The sequence below is a fragment of the Emydura macquarii genome, unplaced genomic scaffold (genome assembly GCF_026122565.2).
Source record: "Emydura macquarii macquarii isolate MOO-44397 ecotype Brisbane River unplaced genomic scaffold, CSIRO-AGI_Emac_v2 contig_318, whole genome shotgun sequence".
Lineage (NCBI taxonomy): Eukaryota > Metazoa > Chordata > Testudines > Chelidae > Emydura > Emydura macquarii.
Window position 1 is genome coordinate 580,347 of NW_027130455.1, and position 26,772 is coordinate 607,118.

Genomic DNA, 26,772 nt, shown 5'->3' on the forward strand with positions numbered 1-26,772 from the left:
GAAATGCACAGAACAAGATGCAAATGTGGGTCCAGAAATGCAAAACTACTGCTGGGCATGTCTCCATTTCTAAGGAATCAGATATCTAGAGTGAAGGCAAGACTTTGTAGCTGGAGTTTTTTGTTTCAAACTATTTGAATCTGCTGGGAAGAATAGTCAGGTAAAAGGAGTTGCAGAAAAGCCACAGAAAGGGTTTAAAATTATAAAAAGTAACAGTAATTCATTGAATAAATAAAGAGTGGTATCAGTGTTTGGACATTCTGTGATATTTGAAATATTGATAAGTTTTAGGAAAAGGATCTTTAGGATAAAAATTAGCAAGTGAATCTGGCATTGGCAAGTAGAAAATAGCTCTCCTCTCTGTTTGCTCCTAACTCCCTCTTCACTCCTAGCTCCTCCCCTATCCATTTTGACGTTCTCACTCCTAACGTAACTCCCCGTTCCCTGGCACATAACTCCCTGTCCTGCCCTTCTCATTAACTTAGAAGGCAATGCTAATTGGCATAGAAGACAGGACTAATTAACATGAGGCGAGACTAATTAGTATAATAAGTAATTGAGTATTTTTACATCAGACCCTAATTAACATGGGAGGTACGGCTTAATGAGCATATTAGGTAGCCTTCAAGCTGATTGGCTGAGCTTGGGTGACCTTTGGATGAACTTCCTCCCAACGTCACTCTTCCCCCTACCTATTTTGACGTTCTGATAGCTATATATAGCCAACTGTCAGCAGGCTAAGCTTTGCAGAGAGCTGAAATCATCTGCAGAGAGCTGACCATTTAAAATAGAGAGCTGAGATCATCTGAGGAGAAGAGCTGACCATCTAAAGAAGAAGAGCTGAAAAGAACCATGACATCCCGAAAACATCTGAACAGCGGTGAGCATCATTGAAGCAAAGGTGTGCCTTAGGCTTTGGACAAACAGGCTAACTGAGTCCCCACTTTGTGTCTGAGCCTAAGATAATCCTGCACAGACACCTCTAGGCTTACAGACAACCGGGCTAACTGAGTCCCCGCTCTGTGTCTGAGCCTGAGGTAGCTCTCTTAGCAATTCTTGGACACAACAGAAGGACCTTCCGTGACGAACAGAGGGATGTTTTAAAGGTTGTGTAAGTAAAAGACCACCTGAGTTTGCATGTCAATAAAGTTGGATGCTTATGGTCTGGTGAAATTCTCCCTCTCTACCCATCCAGCAAGCACCTGATCCATGCTTGCTGGATGATAGATATATTAGTATAGATATTTATGATAGAATGTTAATTAATGTATTGTTAAATTAATAGTGTTAAGTATTATAGAGTTGAGTTATAGTTTTTCTTGTACCATATATGTTCTAGTAGTCCAAGTACTATTTTCTGTACTGTATATGTTCTAATAGTTGTATTCTGAGATACGGTTACATGTCATGTTTGATTTTTCTCTCTTTCTACTTAGCGTAACCATTCACTTCTAAATAAATGTGATATCTGTTTTCGAAATATCACAGTTTGTGTGTTCTATCTTGATCAGAGGGCTGTATCTGAGTCCTTTCAAGGGAGGATTGTCTCCCTGGAAATTCCAATAAAGTGAACTACCGTACCAGTAGTTTTTAGGGGTTGGCCTCCCTAGATTCTTGCTGGTAACATTACTGGTATATGATCAGTGGAGAGGGTGAGTAAAGATAATTGTGAGGAGAAGGTTGATTGTGTGAAGACATACCTCACTGAAAGCTCAGGACTTAGAACACTGCTGGAAGTTTTCCTTGCAAATTGGTTTTACACAGATGTAGATCCATTTACTTTAAAGAAGTTACTCTTCTCTTACACTGGTGACAAATAAGTTTAGTAATTTTACATAGAACTTTTGCTATGAAATAATAGCACCATCATCATTATCCAACTGTTTTACTTAGGCTTTGGTACAGCCACTTAGGAATAAAATTATCCTTTCATGTGAGAGGCAATAATATTACTTAAACAGCAGCATAAATTAAACATGAAAACACATTTTCTTTAAATATTAAACACTTGTTGCTCATCAAGAGCAGCATTAACGGAGCTCTGTTCACTTCTATTGGCAGGGGGTAATCATGGAGATACGAGAATCGCAGAGGCAAATTACACAATGAAAAAAAGTGCAGGGTCAATTTAGATCTTTCATTTCAGAATTTCTTAGCCTGAAATCATCTCAGCATCTGGAAAAGGGTAAAAGGTGGCAGCTTTGAGAGGCTGGGAAATTGGTCAAAATGGGGAAATGTATATATACACTCACAAATTAAGCTTTGTGAAGGAACAGCGTGTGTTCTTTGGAAGATTTCAGTTTCTTTTCTTGTAAACACAGTCAGTCTTATCTTGAATGAGTACTCTGTCGTGCTGGGCACTCCTGCTTGGAACAAAAGTTATCCCAGTATGCAGGGTCTTCAGGTGCTATAGGAACACCAGAGGCAACTAAATCATCAAAAGTCAATATTTGAAACTGTGGCTGGGTCTGGTCTTTAGAAAGAACCTAAGGAAAATACATTTTAGAGTTAGATAGATGCATAGTCAAATTTCACTCCCCTTGCCCCCCAATTGCTTGAAACTGTTGTAAACACTGAAAAGAATAATTTTAAAATGTTCAGATTGATACTGGTATTATAAAAAACGTAACTTAGACTTAAATAGGTTAAGAGACACAATAGTAGAGCATGCAGAAATATAGTCCTAGAGACTTAAGCTTTAGTGAATGAAATAAAAGAGAATAAAATGGAAAAGGAAAAATGTGCCACGGAATCTGAGATTCACAGATGTTAAGGCCAGTAAAAAAGGGCTACTTGTCTTACCGAACTGTGGTTATTTGAAATGTTCTTGTTAGTGTGGATCCCACTGTAGGTGTGCATATGCCTCATACATGAGAGATCAGATTCTTTTAAACAGCAGTATCTGTCACAATGTGTGCACCCTGCATCTGCTCATGCTCCTGTCAGAAATCATACATGGCGGGGTGAAGCATGAAATCATATGTGGAGTTGGCACCACAAAATTCCTATCCATTTGGTATCTTGCTGGGAAGTAAACAGACCTGTCCCAGAGCTGAAGCGACCACAGGTGAAGTCTACCAAGCAGCATCACATATATACACACACCGACATATCACTGAATGCCTCAAGGAACATCCCTATTGTTGTAGATGGATTGGGTCTTATCTCAGGTAGCAGCGATTGCAACAGGAACCAGTTTTCACACAGATACATGTGGTATGATCTGGAGTCTACTGTAGCTCCTATGAAGTCTATCAATTGCAATAGAGTAAAATATTTTTATTTTTGTAGTTCACCAGGAGGCGCAGTGGGATCCTTGCTGTCTCTTGCTGGGACCTGCCTCTGATCAGCCAGTCATCCAGGTAAGTGTAGATGTGAATGCCCTGTCTTCCCAAGTGTGCTGCAACCACAACTGGACATTTTGTAAAGATTGTCAGCACAGAAGATGGGCTGAATAGTAATACCTCGTTTTGGTAATGGTTACTGTGAATCTTAGGTACTACCAGTGGGCCAGATAGATGGCTATGTGGAAGTATGCCTTTTGCAAGTCGAGAGCCATGAACCAATTCTAAGTCTGCAGAGATGGAATAATGGAGGCATTACCATCCTGAATCCAAGGCAGCTTATGTGTTGAGTTTTCTCAGGTCTAGGAAAGGATGAAGACCCTCGTTCTTCTTTGGGATAAAGAATTATGGAAAGCAGAAGCCTCTTCCCCAGTACTCCTGCCTGTCTTGTATGGATCCTAGATGAAGCAATGAGGGCACTTCTGTTTGCAACAGGATATTGAGAGAACAATCCTGGAAGAGGGACAGGGAAGGGGGATAAGTAGAGAAATGTGTGGAAATGAAAAGGGTAGCTGAGGGCAATGATGTCTTACACCCAGTTGTCTGATGTAACGGTGATCAAGACAGTTGATGGAAAGGGACAAGGCAGAAGGCGAAGACAGGCTTTGGATCAAATCCAATGTAACTCTCATCATGCCTGTCAAGCCTGATGCCTCAGTGACTGTGTCAGGTGTGAGATGGATGTGGTCAACAGGCATCTCCTGGAGTATCTGGATCTTTTCTGGGACAGATACTCAGGTTGTGACCATGAGAGTACTAAGGTGTCCCTTGTCCCTGCCGGGGCTGACACTCAAAGTTTCTGGTAAGGAACCAGGGTGTAAATCGCAGAGGACCTTAACATAGCCCTGGAGTTTTTTAAAGAGTGGAGTGACTTGATGGTTTTTTAATCAAAGAGTTCCATCCACTCATAAGGGTAGGTTCCTGATGGTGGCTTGAACCTCTTGGGATATCCCAGAAGCGAACAGCCAAGATATCCATCACATCATGACGGCCATGGCCACTGACTGAATAGCCATGTCATATGCATTCATGGCCAGCTGTAGTACCATCCTCACAACCATCTGGCATTCTTTTATTATTCCTTTTACTTATTCCCTGTGCTCCTGCAGGATGTTTGATAGAAAGGGAGTGACAAACTCCTAGGGGAGAAAATCATAATTCACGAATAAGGACTCATAGTTCACCACTTGGAGCTGAAGTGAGGCTGAAGAGTACACTTTACATGCAAACAAGTCTAATTTCTTGTTCGTAGGAGTATCTTTTGAAGACCTGGATTTCTCTTGAACTGCAAACACTACTTGGAGCCCTGTGTTTGGGTGGGCATAAAAATGCTTAAATCTTTTGAGGACACCTGATCTCTTTCCTCCACATGCTTAGGGGTCACAGGAAGAGTAGCCAGGGTACCTTAGCTGGCTCTATTATTTCCTCAAAGATGGGAAAGACAATCCTGACTTGAGTAGTTACACTGAGAAAATCCCCAGCTCATGGGTCTTCTTTGGTATGACTATTGTTTTGATGTTCAGGGTGTCTGCTATCTGAGAGAGGAGCTCCTGGAAACCTCTGAAGTTGTTGACCACGGGTAGGGGCTGGTGTTACTGTCTCATGATGAAGATGACTTCTTGGACGGAAAAAGGGGTTGAGCTGGCCTTCCACTATTTCCATATCCTGGAGGTTGACATCAGGCTCTGGTGTTAGGGATCTGGCCAATAATGTCGGAGTGTGGGATCGTCTTCTCTTTCTGGACACACAAATGGGGAGATGTGCTCTGGGACATATGCAACAATGGTCCCCAGCAGGGCCCAGAGAGCATATCATGGGGGTACTGGCCCAGTGCCAGCTCGCTCAATACTACTCCTGCCATACCTGAGGCCGAGGACTTGGCAAGGGGATTCTGCCTCAGGCAACTGGGGTTGCTCTTCGAAGGTGAGGGAGAGGCATCCCTATTTGAAGCTGGGGAGAAGTAAACTGGTGGTCACCCTCTTTGAATGGCAGTGCCATGCGGTGATGTGGCCTCTGCACCATATCTAGGGGTGGTCACCACTTAGGAACGCTGGATCTACGGGTTTTGGCAGAGGCATATCTTGGATCTGTCATTGGTTTGGTCATGAATGCCAAGAGCAATACCAGGGCTCCTCCCGCCATACCATTGTTGCCTTGTTGGAGGACTTGGAGGATTTGCTAGTACATGAGTGATGTTTTACGTGTTTCTTATGTGCTGGTCCCTTTGTTGTTCAGAGTTGTGCTTATGCTCCATCTGGGACTGTTTCTTGGTATCACTCTCCCATGATCAGGGTATAGGCACCAGTTGTGATGTTGAGGCTTCCAGTGCACAGAGGTTGACAGTGCTAAGGCTGCCAGTGCCCTCTCCACTTCCTTTCTTTCACTGGCTGATCCCAGGCTCTGATGCCTCTTCCAGGGAGTACTTTCCGATGCTAAGTCTTTTGGCTCCACTCTGGTGCCTGTCATTTCCTCAGGGTCTGAACTGATATACATGGATTGCTCAGGAAGATGTAACTTGAGTTGCATGTCCCTGGGCTTCTGCATCCTGGAAGAAAATGATTGGCACATTGAACAGCTGTCTGAGATATGATTCTCCCCCAGGCAGAAAAGGTAATGGTTGTGTCCATGAGGAGGAGGGATGAGAACATCACAGGACAAGCAGGGTTTGAACCCTGGTGGTTAGAGTCTGCCATGAGAGCATGAAGCATCTCAAAGCACTTAACACAAAGGGTGTGTGGAGGGGAAGAGGAGAGCTTTTCTTTTTAAAAAAATGCAATGTCCAAATTAACGAACTCATGGGATAAGAAGGTGACTATGGATTCTCTTCATCAAATCAGTCAAGAAAAGGATGAGTTTAAAGGTGTGTAGAAGTAGTGGGTTGAACACTCACTAGGTTCCATCTTGCTGTCATGGACTGGGATAAGAGAGTGTTCCAGATGCCCCTTTATGCCCTTGCATGGAAGGATGAACAGCAAAGGGCTCAGACATGGTCCCGACAGACACTGCTTTTCAAAAGAATCCAATGTCATATGCATGAGGTACATGCATATATGCCATGGGATCCAAACTTGTTTAATTACTGACTATTAAAAAAATTGCACCTATTTCTAGTCTGAATTTAGTCTAGCTTCAACTTCCAATCACTACCTCTCATTATGTCTTTTTCTGCTACATTAATGAGTTGTCTGTCTACTATCATAAGTCTCTTTCCCATGTAGATACTTGTATATTAATCAAGTCCCCTCAACCTTCTGGAGAAACAGATAGGCTTTCTTAGTCATTCACTATAAAGCATATTTTCAAGACCTGAAATCATTCTTATAGCACTTTTCTAAATGCTTTCCAAGTTTTCAACATCCTTTTCGAAATGTAGATACCACAGTTGGACACAGCATTCTAGTAATGATCTCAGTAATGTCATACTCAGAGGTAACATCACCTCTCTCTATTCTTACTAGACATTCCTCTGTTTATATAGCCAAGCATCATATTCGCCTTCTGAGTTACCGCACTGCATTGGCAGCTCACACTCTGCTGGCTATCTACCCACCTCTAGCTTCCTCTCAGGGTAAGTGCACTCATGGATACAAGCCTCCATCTTATAATAGTGATCTACATTTGTTGTTCTTAGATACAAGCTCTTTCATTTTGCTGGTCTAAACAGAAACAAAGAGGTAGACTGAGCACCATAAAAGAACATATAACCCCTGCACTCTGTGACTATGATGATTGAGAGAGATTTGAGACCAGACCCACAAACACCACAAGCTGTGGATGGGAAGGAATAATCTGCCCTTTTATGGCTGAATTTTTAAAGTATGAGACTCCAAAGTGTTGCACTTCTAGGACATCCACTGAGGGTGGGAAAGATGAGTCACAGACTTGAGGCCACATGAGCTTAATTCTGTTTCCTAGATCAGGGGTGGGGAACCTTTTTTATGTCAAGGGCCTGATGGTGGCCCTGGCGGCGGGGGGGAATTCGGCGGCGGCGCGGTTTCACGGCGGCGGCGGGGTTCCGTGGGGGGCATGGGGCAGTGCCCGCCGCCAAAAAGGACGTTCCCCACCCCTGTCCTAGATGAATGAGAAAAAATGAAGTGAAAGTGGACAAATGAACTCCTTTGGGGTGATTCTGACTAGCTGTTCTCCAAGATTCATGATCAGTAGAGCCATTATGCTTATTGTAAAGCTTGTGCTATATGATAGGAAAAAAATGAAATTTATGACCAAAATACTTATTAGTCTATTTAAATTGTGTAATACCTTTATTTCATTTAATACTGCAAGCTATTTTAGAGACCAAAAACTTATAACATCTTACTTTAGAATGCTTCTGTCCAAATACTTCTGGTTTCCCCAGAGCTACTGCAACATGATGGAGATCATCCAACCGGGTTTCCTAGGTTATAAAAAAGAGATAGTAAATGAATTTCCTTTACTGTATGTCTGACACAGAATACATGGATGTACATACTGGAATTTAGGGCAAAAACAAGGAATAATTTAAAGGTGGGACCATCACTCATTTAAAATCAACATTAAAAATGAGAAGCAGCCTTCAGCAGATTTGGTCAAAAAAACATGATTCAATCATGTGAAAGATCAGGATTCTGCTACCAGCTCTGCTAAAAATATTCCATGTAATTTTGGTCACATGATTTATCTTCAATTTGCCTCAGTTACCTCAATCTGTAAGACTGGGTAGGAGGGGAAGAAAAGATATTTGACCTTCCCGGGGCTAGTCATACAAGTCATATGCTCTCCTTGTGCCTCTGAGTGAGGAGATAAAAAGTGGAATAGACCAGCTGCTTCTCCAGTTTGTTCCTACCATGAACTAAAGAATGATCCAAAGCAGAGGGGAAAGAGGACAGGTAGTGGAATATAGATAGGGATCACACATCTTGAAGACCCTCCTGTTATGAAGGTAAGTAACTTCTTCCTCTTCTTTGAGTACTGGTCCCTATGTGTACTCCACTGTGGGTGACTGACAAGCAGTACTCAAGTAGGAGGAGGGTGCAAGGATGCAGGCTATAGAGCCGTTTGAAGGACTGCTCTCCCAAAGGATACATCAATGGAGGACCCTGTATTAGAGCATTATGTCTCACAAATGTGTGGATGGAACTCCACTTAGCTGTTTTGCAAATGTCAAGTAGAGGTACTTCTTGAAGCAACATCATTAATGTCTGTTGTGCTCTGGTGGGAGGGAGAGCTGACAGCAGAGCAAAATACAGCCTGAGATCCATTTAAGATTCTTTGAAAGGATATAGCTTTACCCTGAATGTTTTCTGCTACGGCAACAAACTGTCTCGAAGACTTTCTGATTGGTTTTGTTTTGCAGGTAAAAAGCCAAAGATTGCCATACATTAAAGGAATGGAGCGTCGTCTCTTCTGAAGATATGTGATGTTTTGGAAAGAATACAGGTTAGTGAACTGACTGGTTCATGTGAAACAAACTACTTCAGAGATTAATTTAGGGTGAACACATGACACTCTCTCACTATTGAATATAGTGTAAGGAGAATCCGCCATCAGCGCTCCAAGCTCACCAATCCTCCTGGTTGAGGTGGTGTCTAGCAGGAATGTAAACTTCATGGAAAGGAAAGAGACATAGAGGAAGTAGCTAATGCTTTGAAGGGAGCATTAGTGAATACTGAAAGAACAAGATTGAAGTCCCACTGGGTAGTAAGCATTTGTATTGGTGTAAAGGTTCTAATGAGGCTGTTCTAGAATCTGTTAGTCAGCAGGTGCATAAAGATTGAGAAACTTTGTGAAGGTGTATGGTATGCACTGACAGAGAAATGCCTCCACTTGGCTAAATAACATTTTCTACTGGAATTCTTCCCACTATTAGTAAGGATGCTTTGTATAACTTGAGAAGATGATCGTTCAAAGGATGACATCCATTCAAAAACAACACCCTGAAATGAAGTGGTCGGGTGGTTGTGATGTTGATCTTCCAGTTTCCCTGGGTCAGGAAATCAGAAAATGCTGAAATAACAATTGGTGGCTGAGACAACATACGTAGGCAATGTGGAAACCAAACTGTCTGGGCCAGTTGGGGGCAATGAGAGTGACTGATACCCTGTTGTGCTGAATCTTCTGCAAGACCCAAGGAAGAAGTGGTAATGAAAACATAGATCAGATAGTCTGGCCATAAAAGAAGTAGAGCATCACCAAGAGTGGTGACCTAGTTTCTCTGGAGAAGCATATGCCGCACTTCCTGTTCATTTGAGAGGTGAACAGGTCCCTGATAGGAGTTGCCCACAGAGTCAAAATATTGTTCATCATAGAGTTGTGTAACTCCCACGCATGGTCAACAGCAAAATGTCTGCTGAGAGAGTCCACTAGCACATTCTGGTTCCCTGGAAGGTAAATTGCTGGTAGTGTGATTTGATTGCTGATGCATCAGTTCCATAGACTGACCTCTTCTGCATGCAAGAGGACAGATCTTGCTCCTCCCTGTATGTTGATGTAAAAGACAGCTGTGATATTGTCCGACATTAAGTGGTTAAACAGATGAGTTTTATTGAAGGGCAGGACCCCCACGCTGTTCAGAACCTCTGTGGGAAACCCTGAATCATGAAGCCATGATTTCCTGCACATTAGAATGGTGTTAGCCATTGCCCTTGAATATGTATCTGCTGCATCTACCACTGATTGTAGAGTAGTCCTGGCAACCATCTTGCTTTCCTCTATAATAACACTGAACTCAGCTCTGTCCTGTGGAAGCTTGTCAGTGAAGTCTGCAAATGTTGCATAGTTCAGGAAACCATACTTAACCATCAGTACTCGATAGCTGGATATCCTGAATTGAAGACAAGAGAAAGAAAAGAATTTCCTTCCTAATAAGTCAAGATGCTTCCCTTCCTTATCAGTTGGGGTAGATCTAGGCAGCAATACTCTCAATCTCAGACACTATCAAATGTCCACTAGAATGATTCTGTTATAGTAGTAATGCTATAAATGAAGACTGAGATAAGGTTTTATTTTACTTTTCTGTCTTTACAAGACTTCTTAATTTTTTTAAAAAAAGTTTGTAAATTCACTTAAATCTTTTCATATTTTTAACTTCTTTTTATATATTTTAAAGGAAATAGTATGCAAAAATACTTGCCAATATAGTATTAAGTTTGAAATTGAACAAGATAAGAAAATTCAGTCAAATTCAGTCAGCTTAACTTCCCCCTTTAAAAGTATGCATTAGAACAACATTTTTCATTGTTTGATAACGTACCACTGGAGAACATAAATGCTATCCAAAAAAACAGAATGGATTACAAAAGCTGCACATTTTTCTATAACTGTGGATGCACATATTACCATTTTGCATTACTGAATATACTGTGAGATGACAGACTCTACTGTAATGCATGTGCATAATGGGAAAAAGTTAAGGCTACAATTAATCTCTTATTCATTATATCCTGTCAAAAAACCTTTACTCAGTTTAACCACTTTGCTTGTCTCATTAATGACTAGGATACAATCACACACTGATTTCCAGAAACTGTTACAATTTGTCTACTTAAACATAGTTATCAGAGCACAGAATTTCAGACTGAAATGTAGGAGCTATGGCACCTCCCACTCCTGGCCTAAAGACTAAAATAATGGCATCTGCTCACCCGCCCTTCTCAGATGTAAAATAAAAGCTTTAATATTGACTAGCTGGTGGAAGACAAATTTTTAAATGGAAATAAAAAGGCTGGCCAATCTGCAGTAGTACATACAACAGTATGGGAGCTGTAGGCATATTTGAAATTTGCTCAATGGAATGAAAACACCATATTTTAACCGATTTTGCCTATAGTGAAATGCTATATTATGTTCTCCTCTTTTCTACTCCCTCCCAGAATACAAAACCCAAAAATAAGTTAAGCAGAAGGATTTCTATTGCAGATGTATCAGGCGTCATCAGCACACACCGCTGTGGAATGGCTGTCTATGAGAATTAATTGTTCGAGCAACTTCTGCTCAATAATTTTTAAGGCTCCATAAGGTAGCAATGCTTCATGTTTATCTGGACTGAAAATTAATGTATGTCTAGATTTTACCACCTAATTTTTTCCCCCTCTTTCACTTCCTACATGTCCTAGAGGGGAAAGACTGATGAAATTAGAACACAGGGCAGATGCATTTACCAGTATCCTCCAGTCCATTTGGAAATCCTAAATCCAGTGCACTGTAATTTTAAAACAAATGAACATCAACTTAAATTTTGTTCAATGAATATATGTGAATTTATCATATCTTGTCTGTGTAACTGGCTGTTAGTGATGTCCAATGGCATATGTATTACCTGTAATATGTTTACTTTTCTTATTTTGTTACCTCACTTAATGCATATTTGGAGGAAGCCAATTTGTAAGCTAAATCCTACCCTTGGTGGAGGAATAAAACTAAACAAGAATGAACAGGGAGAACAGCAGAGGAATCCCCCTATGCAACAGGGTTCCTGCTATTGCAAATCGGATTCCTCTTGACATACCAGGAGATGTGCTATGGAGCACTATCTGTTGCTCCTCTGAGCCAGAAGCAAAGCGCTCCTTGAACTGCTCTCACTATAGTGCTTGCTGGGGCTTGAAATGTCCGTTCTTGAGAATCGCAACCTGTTGTGTTAGTTGAACCCAATTCCCAGCACACTCAGAAATGCAGTTCTGTTCTGAAAAATGCTTACATAAAAATGGAACCTTCTTCCAACAGAAATGTTCATTATTTGTATTCTATTATATAGCAACACATTTTTTTCATTGATACTTAGTCGAGTTAGCACAATAGATGAAATACTGCTTAATGGGTGAGCTGAATTCTATGCCTTCTTGTACACAATCAACAGAATTATTATCAGAAATTTTTATTATTTGAATTCAGCCCGAACACTGATTCACTGCAGACAGTTTCTATGTTGCTTCTAAATCCAGCTCAAAGTTCAGAATTTGGCATCATACAGACAGTGAATGAATACTGAAGAATAGTCACTAAATATTTAAAACAGAGCTTTTCAAAATGTCCTCTATATTGCTGTTCAGCACAGTTAAAAATCTATCATCCACATATCTGAAATGCACTTGGGAAATAATCACTGCAAAATTTAGTGATTTTTTTCTAGTGACTCCTTTATTAAAGGCAGATGGGAGTGGGGATGAATATCTGTAGGGGGCACAACCTGGTATTGAACACCAAATAAAAAATACAAGAATATTTTCACAATTATGGAAAGTTAGAAAAAAATCTTGGTTATGTTTGTAATTTCTAAAACAAGCAATTCAATTTAAATTAACGGGACCAATTACAGAACAACATACTATTTGACTTATGAATGGCAGAAATAGGCATTTGTCATTTTAAACAAATGTTACTGTAAAACATTTTCTCTTAATCCCCTTATTTTTCTTTTCTGATTCTTTAAAGAGGTTGCTGTTTCTATTACACACAACATCATTTCTGAATTTACCGAAAACCAAGGGCTCGATCCAAAAGAGAATTTAACTGATGCTTCCCCACTCCTCGTGGTTTCCCATCTGTTTGCATCTGCATTCCTTCCTCTGAACTTGAGTTTGGAAACTTTCCAACTCCACCCACATCCAGAGAACACTTGAAAAATGTATCTTTACATTCTAGTTAACAGAAAAAAAGAATAGGATTCAACGAAAAACTGGATTTAATTAATTTAAATCAAATTTTTTAAATTTAAATTTAATAGATTTATATAAAGAAAAATGCTGTATTTAAAATTGAAGTTGAAACTAACAATTATAATGTTAAATAACTTAAATTAAATACAAAAAATAGTACTAAGAAGTACATGTTTTCAGCTGAAGTTTTAAAGAAAGCCAGATTACTGAACTGGTGGAAATCGCTGGCTACGCCCCTGGAAGAAGAGTTTGCTGAGTGCTAACCCAGCTTTTGATAGCAGTAGCATCTTCTGCTGATGCAGAAAGAATATTTTCTTCATTTCAGTTTATTCAGTTAGTTCAGTTCAATGACTAAGCTCATCATTCAAAGTTAATAAACCAATTGGGAGCTGAAAAGACAGGAAATCTTGTTTTCCTCTTCCATATTATGAATAAAAACTAAGCACGAGGGTGAGATCTGCTACTTCTAAAATCTTGAAGGACATGGTGACCAGAAATAATCAACTCAATTCATTAACTATAGATAATGCTTTATTTGTTTAAATCAGTTTTAAATGCAAAAAAAAATTTTTTTTTTTAATTTATCTAGCACATTTAAGATAATTTTTATTAGTTTCATTTAAGTGTTGGTTTTGTTACTATATGGAGTTAACAATATTCAATAAAAAAAAAAATATTCTTACTATATAGAATCATAGAGTTGGAAGGGACCTCAGGAGGTCATCTAGTCCAACCTCCTGCTCAGAGCAGGACTAACCTCAGCTAAATAATCCCAGCAAGGGTTTTGTCAAGCCACAGCTTAAAAACCTCTAAAGATGGAGATTCCACCACCTCCCTAGGTAACCCATTCCAGTGCTTCACCACCCTCCTAGTGAAAAACTTTTTCCTAATGTCCAACCTAGACCTCCCCCACTGCAACTTGAGACCGTTGCTCCTTGTTCTGTCATCTGCCACCACTGAGAACATCCTAGCTCCATCCTCCCTGGAGCCCCCTTTCAGGTAGTTAAAGGCTGCTATCAAATCTCCCCTCATTCTTCTCTTCTGCAGACTAAACAAGCCTAGTTCCCTCAGCCTCTCCTCATAAGTCTTGTGCTCCAGCCCCCTAATCATTTTTGTTGCCCTCCGCTGGACTCTCTCTAACTTAGCCACATCCTTTTTGTAGTGGGGGGCCCAAAACTGGACACAATACTCCAAATGCGGCCTCACCAATGCCGAATAGAGGAGAATGATCACTTCCCGCGATCTGCTGGGAATGCTCCTACTAATGCAGCCCAATATGCCATTAGCCTTCTTGGCAACCAGGGCACACTGCTGACTCATATCCAGCTCTTATCCACTGTTACCCCCAGGTCCTTTTCTGTAGAACTTCTGCCTAGCTCGTCGGTCCCCAGTCTGTAGCTGTGCATGGGATTCTTCCATCCTAGGTGCAGGACTCTGCACTTGTCCTTGTTGAACCTCATCAGATTTCTTTTGGCCCAATCCTCCAGTTTGTTTAGGTCCTTCTGTATCCTCCCCCTACCTTAGTGTCATCTGCAAACTTGCTGAGGGTGCAATCTACGCCATCTTCCAGATCATTGATGAAGATGTTGAACAAAACTGGCCCCAGGACTGACCCCTGGGGCACTCCGCTTGTGACTGGCTGCCAGCTAGACATGGAGCCACTGATCACTACTCGTTGAGCCCTATGCTCTAGCCAGTTCTCTATCCATTTTATAGTCCATTCATCCAACCCATACTTCCTTAACTTGCTGATAAGAATACTGTGAGAGACTGTATCAAAACCTTTGCTAAAGTCAAGGTATATCACAACCACTGCTTCCCCACATTCACAGAACCTCTTCATAGAAAGCAATCAGATTGGTCAGGCATGACTTTCCCTTGGTGAATCCGTGTTGACTGTTCCTGATCACCTTCCTCTCTTCCAAGTGCCTTAAAATGGATTCCTTGAGGACCTGCTCCATGATTTTTCCAGGGACTGAGGTGAGGCTGACCGGTCTGTAGTTCCCCGGATCCTCTTTCCTCCATTTCTTGAAGATGGGCACTATATTTGCTTTTTTCCAGTCATCAGGGACCTCCCCCTGTTGCCATGAGCTTTCAAAGATAATAACCAATGACTCTGAAATCACCTCAGACAACTCCCTCAGCACCCTTGGGTGCATTGCATCCAGCCCCATGGACTTGTGTATGTCCAATCTTTCTAAATAGCCTTGGACCTTTTCCTTTAGCACTGCGGGATGTTCACCTCCTTCCCATTCTGTGCTGCCCAGTGCAGCAGTCTGGAAGCTGACCTTGTCTGTGACGACAGAGGCAAAAAAGGCATTGATCACCTCAGCTTTCTCCACATCCTGTCACTAGGTTGCCTCCCCCATTCTGTAAGGGGCCCACACTTTCCCTAATCTTCCTCTTGTTGGCAACATACCTATAGAAACCCTTCTTGTTCCCCTTCATGTCCCTTGCTAGCTGCAACTCTAATTGTGCTTTGGCCTTCCTGATTTCATTCCTGCATATTCGAGCAGTATTTTTATAATCCTCCCTAGTCATCTGACCAAGCTTCCACTTCTTGTAAGCTTCTTTTTTGTGTTTAAGTTCACCAAAGACTTCTTTGTTAAGCCAAGCTGGACGCCTACCATATTTGCTATTCTTTCTGCACATTGGAATGGTTTGTTCCTGTGCCCTCAATAAGGTTTCTTTAAAATACAGCCAGCTCTCTTGGATTCCTTTCCCCCTCATATTAGCCTCCCAAGGGATCCTGTCCATCAGCTGAGGGAGTCAAAGTCTGCTTTTTTGAAGTCCAGGGTCCGTATCATGCTGTTCTCCTTTCTTCCTTTTGTCAGGATCCTGAACTCGACCATCTCATGGTCACTGCTGCCTAGGTTGCCACCCACTTCTACTTCCCCTACCAAATCTTCCCTGTTTGTGAGCAGCAGGTCAAGAGAAACACGGCCCCTAGTTGGCTGCTCCAGCACTTGCACCAGGAAGTTGTCCGCAACACTTTCCAAAAACTTCTTGGATTGTTTGTGCTCTGCTGTATTGCTCTTCCAGCAGATGTCAGGGTGACTGAAGTCCCCCATGAGAATCAAGTCCTGTGAACTGGAAACTTTCCCTAGTTGACCAAAGAAAGCCTCATCTACCTCGTCCTCCTGGTCCGGTGGTCTATAACAGATGCCCTCCACGACATAGAATCATAGAATATTAGAGTTGGAAGGGACCTCAGAGGTCATCTAGTCCAACCCCCTGCTCAAAGCAGGACTAACCTCAGCTATATCATTCCAGCCAGGGCTTTGTCAAGCCTCAGCTTAAAAACCTCTAAAGATGGAGATTCCACCACCTCCCTAGGTAACCCATTCCAGTGCTTCACCACCCTCCTAGTGAAAAACATCACCCTTATTGTTCTTGCTTCTAAATTTAACCCAGAGACTCTCAACTGACTTATCTCCAGTTTCATACTGGAGCTCAGAGCAATCATAGTGCTCTCTTACATACAGTGCAACACCTCCACCTTTTGCCCCTGCCTGTCCTTCCTGAACAGTTTATACCCATCCATGACAGTGCTCCAGTCGTGCGAGTTACTCCACCAAGTCTCAGTTATTCCAGTCATGTCATAGTTTCTTGACTGTGCCAGGACTTCCAATTCCTCCTGCTTGTTTCCCAGGCTTCTTGCATTTGCGTATAGGCACTTGAGATAACTAGCCGATTGCCCTACTTTCTCAGTGCAATTCAGGAGGCCTCCCCTGTTGCACACTCCTCCTTCTGCTTCCTTGTGGTGTCCCACTTCCCCACTTACCTTTGGGCTTACGTCTCCATCCCCCATCGAACCTAGTTTAAAGCCCTCCTCACTAGGTTGGCCAGCCTATCTGCGAAGATACTCTTTCCTCTCTTTGTTAGGTGAATCCCGTCTCTTCCTAGTAATCCTTCTTCCTGGAACAACATCCCATGATCGAAAAATCCAAAGCCCTCTCTCCGACACCACCTGCATAACCATGCATTTACTTCCGCAATGCAACGGTGTCTACCTGGGCCTTTTCCTTCAACAGGGAGGAAAGATGAGAATACCACTTGGGCTTCAAACTCCTTTATCCTCCTTCCCAGAGCCACATAGTCCGCAGTGATCCACTCAAGATCATTCTTGTCAATGTCGTTGGGCACTATCTCTTCACAGAGCTGATGAACTATATACTGCAAACTTTTAAGCATAGACTTAGTTGGCATGCTTTTTCCACACTGACAATCCTATTTCCAAAATTTTTCGTCTTTAATGCATTTAGTTTTTAGCAATTACATCCTTCCTCACTCTTCTGAGAAAATTCTTGATTTGTTTCAAGTTTTTGTATGTCTATGAAATGTAACAGAAAATAAATCCATCTCCTTTTGCACATATTTGTAAGAAGCTCCTTTTTTTTAAAAAAACAACCCAAACCATATAATGAAGGCTTATGGGAAAAGTATCAATTTAAAAGTTGTTCTGAAGAATCCTGTTACAGTCATTCTTGGATAAAAGTTATTATTTATACAAATGTACATCTTGAGATTTCACTAAAAGAGAGTACCAAAGAAGAGTTTCAACCAAAGCATGGCATAACAAATGCTAACTACATATATTTTATATAAATAAAGGAAACCTGGGTATATTTAGATTTTATAACTTCTGATCTATTCTCATATATGCCTGATTATTCAAGACAATAGATAGAAGCTAATGGATTCAGAATATTTATTTTTTTATTTAAAGGTTTATGAGATAATAAGTTTAGGCCTTAATAGACTTTATATTAAACTCAGATTTCATTCTAAACAGGTTATTTTTAAAAAGAAAAAATAATTTAAAACAAAATAAAAAAAATTCAATGTATTCAAAAAATCATTGATTTGTATCCACTCTGAAAGCTGCAGAGAGGCCATGGGGAATTAGAATGAATTTATCCATCAACAGCAAGAAATCATCCATTCGTACCACTAGTACGATTTTCATTCCACGTCCTGAATCCAGTTTGTGGCAGGCAGCTTTTAGCTATCTTCTCTATGACATTGCTCAGAAATGGAAGGTTTGACACAAGGCAGCAGTTAGGTCCAATGTATCTAGAGTGAGATTCTGTATGTCGGTCAAACTATTATGTATTTCAGGATGAAAGGGAAGATCCCTTCTCTGCATGAGACACTGGCTATTTCAGTCAAGAAAGGCTCTAATACATGTAACATTCACCACCCAGGGAGAGCTGGGATAAGATTTTACAGGTCTTGGGTTGAAGTTCGTTCCTGTGATGTAATGGGATCTCTCTCTCTTGCACTGGTCTGGATAGTGGTCAACAGGGGTAGCATAGCACATTATTTTTGAAGAAAATAAATATTTTCTATTTAGTGTCAGATTTTGCCTCAATTCAGTTTTGTTCCCCCCCCCCCTCTTTTTTTTGTTGTGAATGATGTGATGGAAAAAGATCTCCACTTATTCTTGGCTTTATGCTCCCAAGCTGTTTTTATGATGTTTTAATAGGCATTTCCAAAGAGAAAAACACAATTTAAATAAAATGAAAAAAATTAACAAGCTTTCTTTTTCTTCTGTATTTTTAGTAAATTATACCTGATGTAAAAATGGACTAAATTAAAAATACCCAAACCATGAGAATAACCAGACTATAACAAGCCTTGCTTTTCCAGGTACATCTCCTATAAGAGAAAATAAGCTAGGCTGTAATAATTTGCCTAACAAATATCTTTTCATTTGACAGAGGATGCTGATTCAGTCTAACTCAAAACAACTGAGGCCATAAAGTAAGAAGTCACACTAATATGCAGTCTGTCAGGTGACTTTTACTTGAATGATTTGAATACCACTTTAGACTTCTCACAAATCCATACAACAAGATTATCCGTTAAAGGGTTATTTTAGAGTTTGTATCGAGGACAAATAAATAAATAGTAAATGCTATCACAGCCAAAATAAAAAGTGTAACTTAGCACTCCATCAATAAAGAAGTGGGGCACACAGTTCACAGAAAGAAGCTGAAAAGAGAATGAGACAGGGTGGCAAAAATAAAATGTCATTTGGGAAGTATGAAAAATGCAAGAGGGAAGAAAAAACAAAAAGGAAAAGCAGTGCTTCAGCAGCCTGAAACTAAGTATTCCTTCAATTTAATTTTAATTAATGGTGAGAGTTAATTGGATTGGTAGCCAATGGGACTGGTAGCTAAAAGAAACTGAAAAATAAATCTTCCCCCCAAAATGCCTATTTGAAAGGGCATACTGCTGGAGATGAGTTGAGAAGGGAAAAGGAAAGATCCCCAAACAAAACCGAATTAACCTACTGGTAATATTTACATTATATCAGTCATATTGTGGTGCAATAATGAAAAGCAAATTACTGCAGAACACTAGTTATGTATTGTTAGATCTACCATGGAAGATAACATACTACAAAACTGGTCATGATCTTTTCTAAGATTTTGTCCATCTACATGAAGCTTATGACTTCCTGCCATAATGACCGTCTGGAGACCAGAACACACTACACTAAGTACAGATTGGTAAGGGAAGAGTTTTTTAAAAATGCAAGCCTAAATGTTATTAGAAATGAACAAAACAGCTGTCTGCATCTCAGGAATACACAGAGGCCAGCTGGCGCTCCCCACAAGCCTTAAAATTATATTGGTGCATTCATTCTTGTTTATTATATTATATATGTATTTTAAACAGATGAATATCAGAAGTTGGCTGTTTAACGTAAACTCCACCAGAACATATGATTTACAAAGCTGCAGGCAATGTCTTCAAAATGGAAACATTTCAGGTGTGAGCGGACTTCACTCAGTGAAATCTATATTAACTATTCCTGTGAAATGCAAATGAAGAGTATACATAATTTGGGCTCATGTCAGCACCAAGGCTGCACAAAATTAGGACAGACTCTGGAGATTCAGGCACAGACTGAAACAGTGTGACCTTTATATAAGAATGAATTTTAAGGTCAGAATCTTGTCTGTGTTTTTACCTTTGTTTAAAGTGGCTTGAATGAAAGCACCTCTTGAAGATACAATTGCATTCATGCTTTATTATATAGTAAGGGTTCTTGTTTTTTATTGAATATTGTTAACCCCATATAGTAATTTTAGAAACAATGCAAACTATGCTACATAGAAAAAAAAAAGCATTACATAGCTCAAACAATTGGAAATGACCCTGACAACAGGAACTGGTGTAAGAGGTTAAATGTCTGGATCTGATTTGAGACTTTTGAGAAAGACAGTGATAAGTAAATGCCTTTAATGGTTACACAACTCAAAGATTTAGTTGGACCTCCCTTTATCTACTCTCAGGCAACTGAGATCTTGCTTGAACATGGATTTTATTTTTCATCTCTCCCTCTACAGTAATGGTTTTACATAGAAAATGTTGGGCTAGTAACACACCCATGTAGCACTTCCATTTTCCAATTTCTTCATAGACATCAGCTAATAAATTCATTCTCAAAACAACCCTGAAGGTAAGTAGACAGGCAAGTTATATTTAAAAACAATAACTTACCTCGAATTACATGGTGACATCTAATTTAAAAAGCATACACCAGCTGCAGAAACCTACTTAATTAGCAAATAAAATTTATGTTTTGTGACAACTAAGGCTGCATCAGGACAGACTTCATCTATCCAAAACCTTAATGTTACATATTCCACACATTTGGGAAATTATTCTGCTTTAACACTGCTGAAATCACTTCTACTATGAAGGTGGAAAGGAATGCAGAAGAATTTCCTTTTATTTCCATGATTTTAAGGTTTGGGGTGGATGGGAAATGTCTGTGTACCTTTAACTGCCACTAAGAGTATGTCTACACTGCAGCTGGAAGCATGCTTCCCAGAGTAGATAGACAGACATGCACTAGCTCTGCTCAAGCTGGCATACTAAAAATAACAGTGTAGCCAAGGATGGCAAAGGCAGCACAAGCCAGATGCCCAAGTTCTTATCTAGAGTCCAAACACATTTGTAATGAGGTGGCTAGCCCGAGATGCCACCTGCGCTACTCTTAACTATAGTGCTATTTTTAGCACACTAACTAGAGCAAAGCCAGTGCATGTTTGTCTACCTGTATGGAGAAGCACCCTCCTAGCTGCAGTGTAGACACACCCTAACTGTGATTTTTGTTTACTAATTTCCTAGTTTTTCTTTTATACAGATTTCGTGTAACTCAGTGCACTGTTTCCTAGTGAGGGAGAATGGAAGCTGCACCTACCTGGGAATCAGAGCTGTACTGTTGAAGCTGCTCTGGACTATGCTGATCTTCCTAAAAAGTGAGACAGGCTGTAATGTGCCTCTCAGTAAATCCTATGTGTTTTTTTAAACATTTTATCCCTATTTAAGTTATTAATAGTCAGTACACCAAGAGGTATCCTACAGGTTTAGAAGTGATGACATTCCCTCCAATCAATGGGTTACCTTCATGAAGGAGCCTGTGTAATCTCTCACTTCCCAAAACACTCCGCAGCCTCTCATGGATTTCTGGAAGTTGTGTTTGCATTCAAATTGCAATGAAGCTGCAGTAGCATTATGAGTATGCCTGCATTACACCAGTAGATCTGTTTATTTCTCTCCCTGTTCTCTGACAATATGAACCATACCTCAAACTACAAACATGCAAATGTGGGACAAACATTATGCTACCATCTTAGATAACACTAGGTGTTGAACCAATGACAGCTAGAGCTAAAAACATGACTTTTTAGGAGTTCATGCTAAAGAAACAGGCTTTCACACAGACTTGCATCATCTCTGTATTGGGCAGAGTTAGACAACACACATACAGGTCACTGGGTTACACAAGCAAAATGAGCGCTAAATGACTGATATGTGAAATGCACGTATTTTGGTAGTTCATACCATAATTCATCCCTCACATAGCTCAGCAACAAGGTTTGAATACCTTGATCTTCAGATCCTTAGTTTAGACCTTATTATTTGAGCTATAGAAGTTATTGCTAGACTCTTTCTGAAACAGCCACTGAAGGACTTGACACTTTCCCAGTGGGTTACACAACTATTTATAGTTAGCAGTAGAATGTTGGTGTAGGATCAGGAATATTACAATTTGCTCTGGGAGAGAATTGTGGTGTAGAGTGGTTAGACACTAGTCATAGTTTAATCACTCTGAAAGGCAGAAGGGTGCAATGGATAGGACTGGAGTTATTAACCTCAGTTCTGCATCTGCAATGAACTTGCACAAGCTCTTTGCAAAGTTCAGAGAGACTGTGTGTTCAGCAACAGTTCTTCCATAACTGCCTTGCAGTTTGAGGTTCCTGAGCTAAGTCAATAACAAAGTAGAGGATTACATAAGAGTTTAAACAGCAGTTATAAGAGGTGAGATATGAACTCCTGGTCCCTTCTCTTTCAGCATAGGGAGTTTTCCACAAGGCTAATGGGGTATTTGATGAGGAAGTCTGTCTCTTTCGCTTGCTTTTTAGGCTCCCCCGAGAAGTGAATGACAACATCCACTCCGCAGCAGATCTGTCATCAAACCAAAATTTGGCAGGTTCACTTTGGTGCACTTATTTTTCCATTATGGCTAGAAAGTTATAAAATACTTTATAGATAAGCACTAGCTATATATAACTAGGAATCAGCACACAACATCACAGAATAGTTTAGATTTCTTGCAGAAGAGGTACAAAGAAGAATGACAGAATGCAAGAGAAGGAGGGGTGCGGATCACCAGAAACAGTTTATTATTATTTCTGTATCTATTCATTTTTCTTCAAACCACCATGAAAAATTCCATTAGTGCTCAAGGTTTATATTCTATGTTTTGGTGTTTTTGTCTTTTCAAGGAGATTTTTACAAAATAAAGGCTTAACGCTCCTGTTCAAACTGAACTCTAACTCGATAATGTACATTCTGACATTGCTTATAACGACTGTGCCAGATTGGGGCTATATCTGTACAACTTAAGAATTGTGATGGATATTGTGAAGTTGTATTATGAAAATCTGTTGTTTCATGAGTGCCTATATACATGTGGATTCAGCTCTGCTGACAAATCCGATCATATAGATAGATACAGAACAGTGGTTCTCAACCCACGGCCCAAGCAATACATAGCTGCAGCCCATTGACACCCTCAGGGCCATACAAATAGTATATATATTGTGTGGATGCAGCCCACATAACACACAGAGAGCTGCATATGCGGCCCACAATGGTAATGAGGCTCTAAGAGTGTGAAAACACAAAAGGGATCCAGAGCAGCTGTGGCCTAGACATCCCACACAGCAGTTCTAACTGGTAGCTGGAAGGCAACGTGATCACTAGGATCTGAGAGAACTGTATTAAAGAAAGTTTTGTTAGTAGATTTCTCACCTCAAAAGTCCACCCTTCTTCCTTGTCTCCATCCAATAACATTTCTGTCTCCTTGTACACCTTCCCTACCTCCAGCTGCAATGGGGAGGCATTAAATTCAATTCTTTGCAGGTTAAAGCCTATTCCAATCCCAATGGCCTTTATAAAGCTTTCCTTTAGTGCCTAAAATATAGAATGATATATGTTTAATTCACATGTGTTGCTTTTAAAGGCTAAAATTGTGTTACCTGCAACCCAACACCTAGCATATCACACAATCTAGACTGCAAGGTCATCTCTGAGCAAATACTGTGGATCAAATAAATTCTACTCTTAGACAAGTGTAAATTGTCTCCGAGATTACTCTAGATATTCATTGGTGTAATTACTAAGAGCAGAATCCATCCACAGGCAGTTTACTCATCTATGGTGTGTAATGCATATATAAATACAAAACGGCATGTAAAATTCTGAAACAATCAAGGGCTAGACTGTGTCCCCTGGTGGATGAAGCAGGAACCTCTCTATTATATTTTCATGTAAAGTACTTTCATACACTCATGTAAATACTTTCATAAGGCCAGCTAGTTCTTCCTAAGAATTCCAGCTGCAGCACAGACCCTCTTACACACCTACAGATATCCTGAGCACCAAGGATGTAATCTAACCATAACCATATATATGTGCAATTAATGAAGTTTTACATCATGACCTTAAGTATTGCTTTGATAAAATGTGTTCTCTTAGAGATTATACTTTGTGTTCTTAAAAGAAATAGAGAGACAAATATATTACCCAGTGCCTATGAAACATATCAAGCTGAATCCATTCATTATTCATGGACTTGATTACCCTCCACTCTGCCTCTGTAAACTGCCGATTCATAATGCGAAAGAAATCTGGAACTGAACCACTACCTGTAAATCAGAAAAATATTTACAAGAAATATTTTAATATAAAAAAATAATTGTAAGCAAACAAACTGCCTCACGTTACTGCTCCAAGAAATAACTAATTGTCACAATACAACATATTATTCATTAGGAAAAAATATTTCTGAATTTAGCCTATTCTAAAATCTAAACTAAACAAGACAGCAAACGCAGCTGTAGCCAACACATAGAAATGTAAATATAGCCAACATACTGCAAGTGAACAGATGTTGATAAAAGCCTACTATGACAAATGATACGTTTTAAGGAAAGTAAAAAACCAAAACACGTCTTCCATCAGTTAAAGTGCTAACTTTGAGGATTAAGGATCAAAGCCATAAAAAATCCCACATCTTCAGCACACTGTAAAATGGCAGTCTCTAACTATTTTATTGATCCTGTCATTATAGTCACCTATGAAAATAGTCTGCATAGACACACAGCTTTTTATATTTGATTTCTAAATGTAATAATATTAATAAATCGATGCTGTACAGTATCGCTCTATATACCTACCTAAATGAGATTGCCTTAGACACCAAACTTGCAGAGAGGCTATATAGTAGCCAACCTGCAACTATACACTTGTTTTTCACACGTGCACTCATCTGCACTCAGAGAAGATATGAGCTACACAGTCTCAGTAACTATACAATACACAAATGCTGTATTCAGATTGACTGAGGGCCATTATTCCAAATTCTGGTTAAATATAGAAATTTAATTTTAAAACAAGTTACTCCTAATGGAATGAGAAGAGAGAGTGAAAGAGGACAATGGGGGAAGATGGTGGTGAGGGAAATAAGTCTTGCTTAAAGGGCAACAAACAAGATGTGTGTGGACATGGGTGGATTCAGAAGATGACATCACCATATATGTCTCTGAAGGAGCAGGATTTATAGTATCCAGTGGATGGTGAGCATGTTACAGTATAACAGCAACTTGAAGGAGCTCTCTGCTAACCTGGTAATACTTGCAGGCCTTCTGCATTAGAGTTTATTAATCCAAGATACAGTTATGTGAGCATAAACAAGAAGCCTCTTCAAGTTAACATTTAAATATAATGTTTAAATATTCAAGGGATTGGGGGGCGGAGGGGAATGTATTTTACATGTATTTAAAATGATAAGCCTTCACTTAAGAATCAGTGCAGCTGTGGACTTCCACAGACGTTCTCCTATGGCTGCACCACTTTCCTCTACACTCCAGTCTCAATTTTACTTTGCAGTAAGACACTGCAGAATGTGCGGTTATATTGGTCAATAGTATTTCCATAATAGGTTGGAAGCACTGAACATCACAGTATGGCTGAGAGCTAGGGCTCGGGGCAGAGTGGGAACATGGAGCTAAGAGCAGGGTCTCCTAATGTCAGTTGCCCGGAGCTCAGAGCACGGGTCCAGCGCTCCAACTATCAGCCCTGCACAAGGCAGGGCTCCTGCTTTCAAAACTGCGGTGGAAGCCTAACATTGCAGAATCTGCAGTATCTCAAGTTAAGCAGGGCCTTAGTTATGATTATCTGAGCACAAGGCTGACCCATAGTGTTATATGCCTCACTGCTACACAATCCTGCCTGTTTGGAAACATTTGCATGAGCTATGTCAAATCAAATTTAACTCCTACACTAGAAAAAATTGAGTTCTGTTGAGACAGAATTTCATGGTACTTGAGAAATACTTTGGAAGACATACATATTGAAGAAAGAGCAATTCTTGTTTTGATGGAAATCAGTAGGGAGCTTGTGACCAAAGAATAATATAGTACTTAGGATACCTTGTCCTTAAAGAAAAATGAAATAAAGCAAGGCAAGAGTATGTTTTTAAGCCTGTACTATCACCTCCGATTCTTGAGAAGTTACTAGAAAAACTGCCTTAAAAGTAAAAATCCTAAGAGGACCTTCTCTCCTGCAAATGGAGGATTACAGGCTAAAATGAAGGATTATAAAGAGCCACACAAAATTCAGCCTCCAGTAGGAACCATTTAAATAATACATAGTTTAATTTTTAACCAAACATAGCCTTCTGTAGCCATGGTTTGGTTTAGGCAAATCTTGACTATGTTCCGGTTTACAAGACCCAAACCATCTTTCCCCTTGACTTTCCAGTGTAAACTGTCTTTGATTTAGCCAAGATTTGAGGGCTTGAGACTTACAGTTTGTGCATATGCAGTACATGATCTCTTTTTATAAAAAATCTCTGCTTTATAAATGAAATTTGGCAGCACTGTATGTGTATGTATGCATATGGAATTTTGGTACATAATAAAATCTTTTAAAGATAGTAATGAATCCAGTCTAAAAATAGAGGAATTTTCAAGGCAAACCTACTACCTATGCAATGGAATCCAGTGACACTAAGATTGTTACTTTAACTTAAAACAGACTTTGGAATCACAAAAATTGTATTATTCTGCACAAGTACAGTAGAAACACTCTGGAGAATTTTTTTATGACTGCTATGAATGTTGAAGAATTATTAGGTTGGTAAAGTGATGCTAAAGTTCTACATCACCAAGACTGCAATAGTACTCCTGCTGCCTACTTAACTCAAA

The 26,772-nt window shown here is 40.0% G+C and overlaps 1 protein-coding gene and 1 long non-coding RNA gene across 4 annotated transcripts in view; one reads left to right on the plus strand and one right to left on the minus strand.

Annotated features, from left to right (window-relative positions):
* Positions 1-760: 760 nt before the first annotated feature.
* On the plus strand, positions 761-24,207 carry LOC137166048 (uncharacterized). 2 transcript variants are annotated; one of them, XR_010923542.1, is made up of 6 exons: positions 761-1,111; positions 3,292-3,362; positions 8,680-8,762; positions 18,700-18,774; positions 21,141-21,255; positions 22,423-24,207. It is a non-coding gene; the product is annotated as an uncharacterized lncRNA (long non-coding RNA). The 2 variants fall into 2 exon arrangements; XR_010923544.1 differs by having other exon boundaries at positions 777-880.
* AASDHPPT (aminoadipate-semialdehyde dehydrogenase-phosphopantetheinyl transferase) overlaps positions 1,230-26,772 on the minus strand; it is a 54,295-nt gene continuing 28,752 nt past the window's right edge. The window contains exons 3-6 of one of the 2 annotated variants that reach the window (XM_067567599.1): positions 24,089-24,210; positions 23,315-23,476; positions 7,663-7,740; positions 1,230-2,486 (exon numbers count right to left, since the gene is read on the minus strand). In XM_067567599.1, coding sequence (XP_067423700.1) covers positions 2,328-2,486; positions 7,663-7,740; positions 23,315-23,476; positions 24,089-24,210 — 521 coding nt within the window. In that variant the 3' untranslated portion in view covers positions 1,230-2,327. Of the gene's footprint in view, positions 2,487-7,662; positions 7,741-12,127; positions 12,959-23,314; positions 23,477-24,088; positions 24,211-26,772 lie in introns of those variants that run through there. The other variant, XM_067567606.1, reaches the window with a different exon arrangement.